Source organism: Peromyscus californicus, unplaced genomic scaffold (genome assembly GCF_007827085.1).
Source record: "Peromyscus californicus insignis strain IS unplaced genomic scaffold, ASM782708v3 Scaffold_7__1_contigs__length_154581171, whole genome shotgun sequence".
In the NCBI taxonomy this organism is placed as follows: domain Eukaryota; kingdom Metazoa; phylum Chordata; class Mammalia; order Rodentia; family Cricetidae; genus Peromyscus; species Peromyscus californicus.
In genome coordinates, this window is record NW_026294595.1 from 110,882,611 (window position 1) to 110,894,917 (window position 12,307).

At 42.3% G+C, this 12,307-nt stretch overlaps 1 protein-coding gene across 2 annotated transcripts in view; it reads right to left on the minus strand.

Moving 5' to 3' along the window:
* Pak5 (p21 (RAC1) activated kinase 5) overlaps positions 1–12,307 on the minus strand; it is a 296,008-nt gene that overhangs the window by 21,017 nt on the left and 262,684 nt on the right. For both annotated transcript variants that reach the window (XM_052726001.1, XM_052726002.1), the window contains exon 5: positions 700–1,191. In XM_052726001.1, coding sequence (XP_052581961.1) covers positions 700–1,191 — 492 coding nt within the window. The remainder of the gene's footprint in view (positions 1–699; positions 1,192–12,307) is intronic.

Here is a 12,307-nt window from a genome sequence, read left to right on the forward strand (position 1 = left end):
GTCAGAGGATTGTTGCTCAGCGAGGTTGGTGCTCAGCACAATGGCTGATACATATGGAGTACTTTATAAAGAGAACAGCCATGCATGCATAGAACAAGATTAGAGGAAAGACTACAGGGGATTGTTGGTTTTTGCCTTTCTATTTTCAGGGTCATTCTATGTCTGAAAACATACTATTTGTGTGAGTATCTCTCTGCTTCTCTGTGTCTATTTCTGTCTCTGTCTGTCTCTGTCTATCTGTCTGTCTCTGTGTGTGTGTGTGTGTGTGTGTGTGTGTGTGTGTGTGTGTGTGTAGTGGTGTGCGCATGGGTATGAGCAGGTATATGGAGGATAAAGAACAACTTTGAGTGTCATTTCCAGGAGTGTTATTGTGTGTTTTTGAGACAGGGTCTCTCACTAGTCAGGGCTTACCAATAGTCTAGGCTGTCTGGCCAGAAAGCACCAGATTGGAGCAAGTACAAAATTGAAGATCCCTCAGTACTGGAATTATTTGCACACATCACCATGCCAGTTTTTGTGTTTGTTTGTTGTTGTTGTTGTTTTACTTGAGTTCTGGGAAAAGAACTTAGGTCTTTGTGCTTCTATAGCAAGCGCTTTACCAACTGAGTTTTCTTCCCAGCCCCTATATACACTGCCTTTGAGATAGGAAGCAAATGTTACATCAACATAAGAAAAAGGCAATCCAAGCACAGCATTTACCTCATTAAAAAGGAGTTCCCGTCTTTGTTGCTTCCGGAGGTCCATTTTCTTCACCGCCACTTGCTTTCCTGTGTGCTTCTCAGTTGCAATGCACACAATGCCTGTCGACCCTTCTCCGATTTTGATGAAGTTATCCAAATATTCCCTGGGGTCTCCTGGGCTGACCACAAGTTGCAGGGCAGCTCGGAACTGTTCATGGGATACCCTAGAGGGCTGCTGGTCTGAGGAGGAGCCCCAGCTAGGTGGAGGGTAGGTGCTGGAGGAGATGCTGAGAGAACTCAAGTAAGAAGCGGTGGAGATGTACTGAGAACTGGTTTGCAGGGAAGGATGGTGGTACAGGGTGGCTTTGTGGTACCCAGAAGGGTACTGGTGGCTGCTTGAAGAATAGCCTGATTTGCTTTGACTTTGAGGTAGTTTGGTGGGGCCTCTGGGGTAGGTGTCAGACCCTGACAGTGGAGGACTGAAGACCATCTGTGCTCGATCATAATCCACCTGGGAAGACAGATAGATGGGCAGCATTTACTAGATATGAATCTGAAGTTTATAGCTGGCAGAAGAAAGAGAAGAGGCAGTACTGACAGGATCTAGCTGCACAGCTACAATTACCAGCTACACCCAGGAAAGAGCCTTCCCATACCCATGCTCTCTACTCCTACCTCCAACCAAGGGCTGATTTGATTCATATGTTCCTTATCGAAGATATACGTTTTGTTTATGCCCTAAGTATGAAGGAAAGACCCCATGATGAAGGACATTGGCTCTCAGCCAGCATTTGGGGAGAAATTTCAGAGGTAGGAAGGAGACTTTCCCCATGCTTCCAAACTTATTTCCTTGGAGGTGTGTGACATTCATACACACAACACAGTACCTTTATCTATAAAAGGTAAAACATGGCTCCTGGTACTAAACAGCCATTGCTTCCATGTGGAGTATAAAGTAAAATTATGACATTTTCACCAAGTAAGTTCAACTATAATTGAGAGAAAAGAAAAATTGCAGGTATTTATGAGAAAAGAATATTTGGCCTTGGCCAGCCTTCAACAAGATTCCAGGAAAGACCGCTCCACTTTGACTTTGAAGAGCAGGGTTGAGGGAAGTTGGTAGTGAAGAAGGAAGAGGGCAAGCAGAGCACGGAAGGGTGAGGAAACCAGCAAAGGGATCATTGCTGTGTCCACCCTAATGTCCCCAGGCTTGTGGTAGAGTTTATTTCACTGAAATCACTTGTTCTGCCCTTCTTCAACTGCTCTGTCATGTGAGCTCTTAAGAAGCCTGCAGAGAAGACCATTCATTTAGAAGTAAGGCTTTCCTGAGTTTCTGTCTATCACAATCTGATGATGATGGGAGGATGGGAACCGTCCCTGCCCCAGTGCTTGGCCTATAGAGGGGATTCTGAATGGCCAGATGAAGACACATGCAAAAGTTAGCTATTCCAGCTTCAGGGACACAGCACTCCACTCAGATGGATCCACTGCTCACATACAGAGGAACATAATTAGTATGTCCTGACTCTGATAGCTTCAGTCAAAACACTCAGCATCTCTGAGCCTTAGTTTTCTCATTTGTAAACTGAAATAATGGTAAAAATATTAACATCTCATTCCTTAGATTGTAGGAAACTCTAGACGATTGTGTAGATATAAAAGGATTTAAATGGTGATGGGCCAATAAATTTTATGTACCGTTACATTCTGTAAAGTACTTAGTACAATAATGGCAATATAAAAGAAAATAAATAATAACCTCAAGAACAACAAAACTAGATAACATTTACAGAAGATATACAACATATCAGTGTCACATATGTTCCTGTACATTAAGTTCTTTTTTAAAAAAATTTTATAATTAATTTAATTTTACATATCAGCCACAGATTCCCCTGTCCTCCCCCCCACCCCACCCCTGCCTTCCCTCCAACCCACTCCCCATTCCCACCTCCTCCAAGGCAAGGACTCCCCTGGGGATTCAGCTCAGCCTGGTAGATTCAGTTGAGGCAGGTCCAGTCCCCCTCCTCCCTTCACCTAGGCTGAGCAAAGTGTCCCAGCATAGGCCCTAGGTTCCAAAAAGCCAGCTCATGCACTAAGGACAGGTCCTGGTCCTACTGCCTGGGGGCCTCCTAAATAGTTCAAGCTAATCGACTGTCTCACTTATCCAGAGGGCCTGATCCAGTTCCATGGGGGCTCCTCAGCTATTGATTCATAGTTCATGAAAACAATAAAACAGAGCTTTTAAATGTAATACATTGAATGATGTGTTATAGTTAACTTACTCTATTAGAAAATGGGATGATTTCTAAGACCCTATGTCTATACATGTCTCTGAGTAGAGGAATATCACTGTAAAAACAATTAGTATCTTGCTTTACATTAAGCTCCCATTAACCAAGGTCAGGCTCACCAGCAAGGCCAGCAGGAAGGCCAAGTAAGGTCTTAAACTTTTATTTTTGAAAGCAGCTCTTGGAGCCTCAAATGCCATCACTTTCCAGAGTCCTCATGGGGAGATTTTTTTCTCTTATACTTAAGACAAAGTTACATTCCTCTTCCATGAGCCTGTATAACTGATCTCTAAAGGTATATTACAGACAGCAAAGCCATGGCCAGCAGGAATTATAAACACTACTTCACACTGCATTAGGGTCATTTTCTCCTTTATCATCTGTCAGGAGCATTATTAGGATCCACTCTGAGCAAGTAGCTTGTGGAAAAAAAAAAGAAGACCCACGCCTGCATGAAAGGGACAATTTCCTCGTACAGACAAGACAGAATTGTTTTCTGAGAGCTAAATGTCTTTGAAATTAGGTATTTTAGATAAGAATATGCAATTGTCTTTCATGGCTGCTGGAAAGAGGTACAGACTCTTAAAAAAGCTAGGAGGAACAACCACAGCCACAAGAGACAGTTTTAGAACCAAACTAAGTGACTCAGAAAAATTAACTGTCTGCTTAGGCAAGTGAACACATGATCTCTCCTCGGGGCCTTTATCCATCCATTCTAGGGGCTGGAAGCAGACAATCAGGTTTTCCAAAGGAAAAGTGCAGGAGTGATCCCCTGGGACCATAGGGTCACTGAACTGCAGCCTTCACTTTGATCTTAACCACCTGCAATAATGGAGGATGTTACTAGCTCATGCCTTTGGGAAAGGCCTCATTCCTTTTAACTGTTTTGTTTTCAACAAAATTAAGGCTTGGGAAGATAAAATATCCTGCAAGCAACTCAGGCCAATGACCCCACACTCCCAAGAGGATCATAGGACCTGCCACTTTTGCTGAGGTCTATCCTATATTCACAGAAGCAGGTTTCTGAATGTCCTGGACCCATAGCACATTGGCACCCAGATTTGCTTTCTGGCCTGCCATGACATTCCCACCATTAACTTGCCACCTACCTGATATGTGCAATCAAAGCTGGGGCTCTTCCTTGTGATTAAAATGCCCTGGCATTTCCTTGGGGCCAAAGTTGGGCTCCCTCCCTATGCACTACTCTGTTAAAAATCTGTTCTTGCAGGAAAAAATAAACAGCAAATGACAGCATTTGTTGAGTGCTTCCCAAGTGTCGAGGACTATTCTAAGTACTCCATCGTGGCCTTTCAACCTCACTTTAAACAATAAGACCCATAAGTGCTCTCTCTGTTTTTATAAGAGGACTGAGGCATAGTACGTTGAAGTAAGTCAGACAAAAGCCTTAAAGCTACTGAGACAGTAGAATGGGAGTGCCAACCTCCTCTGAGTTATTTGTCACTTGGGTCCTACATAAGTTCACTGAGACAGGCTTTGACGATGGGGGATGGGGAGTGGACAGAGGAGGGCAACGTGTGAGTTGACAATGACAGAGATAAGGCGTGCCATAATGTTCATCTGGGACCCTATGCTTCTGAGTAGCCTGGAGGAAAATAAAAAAAATTGGACCAGAAAATAATAGATGATAAGGTCTATGGGAATGGGCTGAAAGAAAAACTATAGTTGTATTTTTGTTCTTAACAGTCTTGTCTTAGACAAGTCTCCTAAATATACAAAAAAGTGGTTGTCTCAGAAAAGTGAATTGATCATCTATGTACACAACTCCTTATTTTCAGGTTTGCTTTGGTCAAAATCAACTTTGTATCAGTGACATTCATGCCCCAGCTTTCATCTGTATGCTCTTTTACAAAGAGAAGCCTAGTTGCTTTCCTATGATGTAACCACCTCCCCGTCGTCCATGCTCTTGACATCTGTACTCTAACTTGTCTATATTTGGGAGTGGTGAAGCACAAATGAATCTGCCTATGTATATTTTTTATATGCATGTGCTCATGCAGAGAAGTCAAACTTGAACCGTGAAATCTTTTCTTCATGTAGTTTACAGACATATTCTAGAAGAAAAATGGAATAGCCATGGAATTTCATATAAATATGTCTCTAGTATTTGTGAAGGGATGTAGAGACCAATCATTGAGTAAAACCGCAGTGCAGTTTTACTACACCAAAACAGATGGTAATTACTAAGTGAATCAATGCATCTCCCAGAACCCATGCTTTAAACCATTTCCAAAGGATGTGTGTATGCGGTTTGCCCCCAAGAGACCTCAGCATGAGGGCTGAGAAGGAGAAGAAAGCTGTAACACAGGAAAGTCAACAATAGAGACACCACAAAGACTGTTCCCATTCCACCAGGGGAAGCAGGCCTGTGCTTTGTGAGCAAGTTACTCCACAGGAATGACCTCGCTTCCACATCCTCTAAAGGGGATCCCCATATGGCACAGTGCAATAAAGGAAGGCTAGGTTGATTGTTTTGCAAATCGTCACCCAGGGCTGCCAAACTGCTTAGCTGCACTGAGAGGAGACCACTAATGATAGCTGCACATCGGCTATATTTGGAGAGGAAATTCTCTCTGCAGGAACCTTTAAAAATAAAGACAGATGAATAAAGAGTCATGCTTTCCTTCCTTTTTGGGTGGTTAATAACATACACTTGACTTTTAGTTTCCTGAAACCTTTTAGTACATCATATAAATTAATTCTTACCGAAATGTGCCTTTTCACATCTCTATTCAAAATGTAAAAAAAGGGGAGAAAGGCTTATTATGTGGGGATAAATAATTCCCAGTCAACAGTTCGACTAGAATGCCCTTCTTCAATAAGTACACTGTCTCCAAGGATAGGGTTAGGTATGGGCTTGTGATGTATCAAGATTATAAGTAATTATAGCAATGAATTCATTTAATCAATCAATTTCAGCAGTGGTGCACTGCGGTGGACAGGGCATGCAACTCCTCACCGCTATCAATTGCCCCGATTACAGCTGCCTGTCAGCCAGAATTCCCTTGATCCATGTTAGTTAAATGCACATTAATCTGAATTTGGCAGTGTAATCAAGGACCTAACTGAACTGTGAAATTGAATTCTGCAGTAGAACATCATTTGACCATTTTATGCCAAGGCTTGAAAAAAAAAATAGAGGGTGGGAGAAAGAACAGAAGGGAAAAAAAAATCATGCTGCAGCTTTTCTTTGTCACCAGGACCTTGTGCATTGACATGAGGGGGGCTGTGGCTGGATGGTGCGGGATGGCTGTGTATGAGACGGCTGTGTTGTGCATCTGTCCTACTGAATGGTGACTGAGGAATGTTCCATGAAGGATGGAGATTATAGGGAAGGGAGACAGCTGCTTCCAGGGCTTAGTTGTGACGCTCCAATACACCTTTTTGGAACACATTGAAACAAAGAGATTGCTCATCGCAAAAAAGGGAAAAGGATGTGAGTTCGAGGCCAGCCTGGACTACCAAGTGAGTTCCAGGAAAGGCGCAAAGCTACACAGAGAAACCCTGTCTCGAAAAACCAAAAAAAAAAAAAAAAAAAAAAAAAAAAAAAAGGGAAAAGGCAAACGGGGTGTTGCTTGCTCTACATAAATCAGAGTGGGATAAAAGAGAATCACAGCCCTCTATTGTCTGAGCATGGAATGTACATCTTAAATTTTCCTGACTTGACTGAAAGACAAATGTTAACAGGACCAGCCTTGGCTTTGGAAAGGGAAAATGAGCATCCGTAAGAGAGTCAGGAAGACTCTAGTGCCCTTTCCCTACAGAGACATTTTAGGGACTGGTAATTAGGAAAAGGCAACTCATTCATTCTGGTGGCCCTCCTGCTGTGCTCTGTAATTCCAGTTTCTTCCCCTTTAGAGGCAGGAAACACTGCTGATGGTGAGTCCCGCTTGCTCACAGGCTTGCTGTACAGCCCTCCCTGAGGCTGATAGGCTCCTGCACCTCCATCCTTGAGCCTGCAGTCAGTTGCTGTCTTCTGAGTTTGTCTCACTGCAGGGCATTAAGGAACCTCCCATCGAACCCTAACAAAGTAGTTACTGTTGCTTCTGCCAAAGGGAAAACTTTGGTTTTTATTGATATGATGAGTTTTCTTCCTGGTGCTTACTTTCATTTACAAACTGGAGGTGTCAGTTTCATAGTGGACATTTCACATTTACTCTGACTGAATGACAGAGGCATATAGCACATGCTACAATGTGGTGATGCATTGTGTACCCCAATAAAGCTTGCCTGGGGATCAGAAGACAGAGCCAGTCACTAAACTAGACATAAAGGTCAAGCAGTGGTGGCACACACCTTTAATCCTATCACTCTGGAGGCAGAGATCCATTTGGATCTCCGTGAGTTCAAGGCCACACTGGGCTATATGAGAGAAACAGAACCAGACAGTGGTGACACATGCCTTTAATCCCAGGAAGTAATACGGCAGGACACAGAAAGGTATATAAGGCGTGGAGGAAACAGGAACTCACTCTCTTAAGGCTGAGGATTTCATAGAACTAAGTTAGTGGCTGGCTGTTTTGCTTCTCCGATCTTTCAGCTTTCACCTCAATATCTGGCTCTGGGTTTTTTTTTATTATGAGACCTTTTAAGATCCGTGTTACACTGCAAGCTGATGTTCAACTTGACAAAGAGGTGAGTGCTGCCAATCAGTAGTGGTGATGAGCAGCCCTTGTGACGCTAGAAGCATTGAAGCATTTCCTTAAGTTGCTGAGGTAGGGGATTTGGGAAGTAGGTTAAATACTGGATGTTCAGACATACTAGCTGCACTTCAAAACCATACGCAGTAGCAAACTGTTCAGTACTTTAAACAAGTGGCCAGGGAATCTCCCTAAACCACTGAGTTGGAATCTCACTTGTAATACATCTCATAATAAGGATCCTGAAGAGACAGGTCTTTCCTGACTTGCTAAATAAATGGTAGCTGCACATTGTGGATGTTCAGATAAGCTGTTACTGACCTCTGCAAACAGGCAGAGAGTAGTTCTAAATGACTACATCTGTGATGAGCAGACTCTAGCACAATAATATTTCTGGCTTTTCTTCTACCTCTGAATTGGCATATGTAATTAGCCACAGTAATTGCTTCTCCTAACTTAACGGAAGTTTCCTCCATTCAACAGCAGTTTCTCTGCCTTACCATCCCTCAGTGCCCTAGACAATGTTCAGGGACTCTGAGCCCATGGGGATTGGCTCTTTGCTTCAGAATATTGTTCACCATGTGTCAGGATGCTGAGAAAATTAGGGATGGACAATACTAGGTTAGACTCACTTTACCTTTTAATTTAGTAATAAAGAAAACTACTCATAATGACCAAAATATGACTTGACTTTAACTACAAGAGCAGTCCTGCGAAGATGTGTATGTTCATATATAAGAGATATTTACAGTCATACCTGCAGGGCAGATGTTAAACACGACATGGCATCATTCTTTTTCATGCTTTATGTACCTTAGTGAGCACCCTACAGGGACTCGTACAGAAAGTAGACAAAGGTAAAGGCAGTGGTACCCATTGTTATGTGAAGTGATTTAGTAATCCTCTTTTTTTTTTCCATTTCTTTCCCCACTCAGTTTCTTGGTGTAGTCCCTGGAGCTCCAGTCGCATTGCCACTGCATGAAGCATCAGACTCCTAATGGGTTCCCAGAAGGCGGTCCACAGGAAAAATTAAAAGTGAAAAAGTAGAGTCTGAGTGTGACAGTGACACAAATAACAGTGAGCCACTGAACAAGTGGTTCCAGAAGGCTGGGCACATAGGTCACAGTGATTTTCCTCCCTGAGAAAGCCAAATGTCAGCCAAGCAGTCACTCCAGGGACTCCAGAGGAAGTCCCAGATAAGCTTGCACACTTCTCTATGTACCTATTGTTCTAGAGAAACTGTGACCATCTTAATATGCCATCTGTTTGAGACACCAAGAACAACGGCATTGGCCTCTCTTGCTATCCTGTGTATAGAAGATGGTGTGGTAAACTGGTCAAGATGTGTAGACAGCTCTCACTTAGCCTCTGGTTTCTGTGAAGCATCTGAGAATTTTACTTTCATTCTAGAGTGTCGTGAGATATTTGATTACATTGTGTAAAGATACATTACTTGGGTTGGTTTAATAAAAAGCTGAATGGCCAATAGTTAGGCAGGATTTTCAGGGCACAGAGGACACTGGGAAGAAAAAGGGAGGAGACAGCAGGAGAGGTAGAGAAAGCAAGTCATGTAGGAGGTGAAGTAACAAGCCATGAGACATGTGGCAGCATGTAAATTAATAGAAATTGGTTAATTTAAGTTATAAGAGCTAGTTAGGAACAAGCCTAAGCTATTAGCCAAGCTTTCATAGTTAATAAGAAGTCTCTGGTCATTATTTGGAAGCTGGCTGGCAGGATAGGGAAAGACTCACTGCGCTAGAGAGTTAAGTAAACATTGTGTGGTAGGATCAGAGTTTTCATGATGCTTGCTAAGACTTTATATGGTATTGAGGTATTTACCCAAGTACACTGGACTTCTGTGACCTTTATCTCTAAATGACGACAGTCATAGGTATGGGGAAGGCCATAAAGAGGAACTATGTAGGATGATATAATTTGTTCCTCCAGTTTAAAAACACACAAAAGAGAATATTTATGACTGACTTTGCCAAGATGATAACATGTTTTCTAACTAGAAATAGTCCCAGGAATAAGGATTAATGCCATTTGCCATGTGCTAACTCTTTGATGTTTATTAATCTTACTGAATTCTCATCACAAACTCAGAGTACTAAAACACTGCACAGATGAGGAAATAGAGGCACAGACAAGCTCATATAGCATGTAAGGACTCAAATTCAGAAAATACTAGGCCTTGAATGCTTCTGAATTTGGTGACAAAATCTGGCTATTTTTAAGAAATTCCAAAAAGGCAATCACCCAAGGTAGAGTAAATTCGTAAAAGAGTCTTACAGATCGACTCACTTAAGTCTTTCTTTGCAGCTTGCTGTTTTAGTATTTACCCATAATTCATATTTCTAGAATATGAATATGAACAGAAGGTGCATCTGGAGCATACTCTGAACTGAAGGCACAAAGAGCTTTCCTTGTCGACACAAATCTTGTCAGCAAAGTGAGGTCATCCAGCAATGTATGTCTTGACCAGAAAGCCTCATATCCACTTTTTTGCTCGTCAGAATTCCTCTAGGAAAGTAAGAATGTTCTGGAAGCATATACTATAGAGTCAGAGGGATGTAGTTTTGAACCCTGGCTCAGCCACTGCATTCATATTGTTGGAGAAGCCCATAAAGACAGCTTTCTGGAATCTCAGCTTCCTCAACTGCCGAACAAAGGAGCCTGAATTCTTCTGGACTTATAAGGACTGCACTGGACAATGTCTGCAGAAGACTTCTCACTGTGCTTAGGTCACTTCACACAGTGACCCTCATATTATAGCCACTTTCTGTATGTCAATATAGAGATTGACATGTCAGCTACATGTATAAGCAGGCTCTTCTGACATGACCTTGTTTAACCCTCAGCTGACATGATGAGGCAGGAACTGTCTATCTCTATTTTATAGTTAAGTAGGAGTCACAGTTAAGCAGTCACCCAGTTAGTAAATGGCAGTATTATGAATCAAATTTGAGCAGTTTATCTCCCCATACTCAGTCCCTAATTGCTTGAAAGTGTTTGATCAAGGGCAGCTGTAGCAGTCACCTCTGGAACTCATTTTATATAGTCTTATCTATGGTGAAGGGTGACATGTTTTGTTATTGCAAATATTTTATTATTATGAGTGAAGAATGGGAACCCTCACTGTCTAGTAAGGAAGAGTCCAGGAATGCTGTTATATATTCAGTAATGCCAGAACAACCCCTCACAACAACAAAATAACCAGGGACAAAACATCAGTAGTGTCAAGGTTAAGAAACCCCCTGAATGAAAGAGGATGAGGCAACCCAGATATTGAAATAACTTCTGATGCAACATCATTACGTTAGTGCTAGAAAGAGTTCACAAAGGCTGACAACAGGCTTGGTACTCTCAGAAGCTCCCTGTGTGTTATGGGGGGTGCATCCCAGGGATTAAAACTAAACATCCTGACCCTAGTTGGTACATGAACTGAATGAGCATGATGTTAATGTGGCTCCCAAACCTTATTCCTTAACTTTCAGTGGGGGCAAGAAAGCTTGTTGTGAGGCTTAACGAAGAAGCACGAGTATCTGACACACAGCAAATGCTTGGTGTAACACTGAATTGTCACTGCATCAGGAACTTCTCAGTGGCTTTACCCCAGGGTGTTCTGGTGGCAACAAGACACATGAGCCAACATCTATCTGCCTGGTCCCTGGAGAGCACTGAAGGAGCAACGTCAAACCCAAGATGACGGTGCTGTCCGCCAGGTTGCTGTATGGTAGAGGTGTCTTCTGGGGAGAGAGGGAAGCATTCTTTTACTCTCCTTGCCGGTTTCTGTTATTTTGTGATGAGAGTGGTGCTACACTTTGTCTTTTCTTTCCCACCTCAAGGTTTCATCTGCTTAGTTTCAGTAAACAAGATTTAAAAGTAGAGAATAAATGTTAGTATCAATGGATTTTATGACAATTCCTATTCTTGTCATGCTAACAAGAAAAGTGAGGTAGGTTTTTTTTTGTTGTTGTTGCTGTTACTCTACACTATTCTTCACTGCGAATTAGAATTAAAATAAAAAATGTTAAAGGACAAGACATCAAACTGGTGTCCCACATACACATACATAACCCTCCTTATTTTTGCTGCATGGGATTTGTGCTGCTTCTTACTATGTGAACATCACCCACCCTCCCCTAGAAACTGTCGTGAGACAAAGCCAAATTATATGAGTCGTGATAACTATTTCTTGCTTCAGCTGGAAATCCAAATGCAATTGGTTGATTTTGCAGAGTGCAGCTCTAAAGACAGAGGCACCTAACTGTTTTTAGAGAGATGTTATATTTTTAATCAAGTAAGTGTTTTAATTACCAACATGCTTCCCGCCTCCTGCCCTCCCACAAAACCTGCTCATCAATTCTCATGGCTTTGGGGGGATACAGGAGCAGCAGCAGCTTGCTCCTTTGGAACCCTTGATTAGCAATGCTGAAAATCTCATGGCAGACAGTCTCATGTGTGAATATGTTCATAATTTTCCTGAGCCACAGTTGCTGATGCACTGTGTTTGGCCTTCAGAAAAGCTGGACTTGAGGGCAAGAGGTCTGTTTTGATTTATATTTGGAAGTCTGCAGGAATGAAGCAAATACCCATTTTTGGCTCTGCCTCCTTCCTCTTAGTGTTAAGTTCTGGAGAGCCCTGAAATTTATCATGGATTTTATCTGAAAATTCA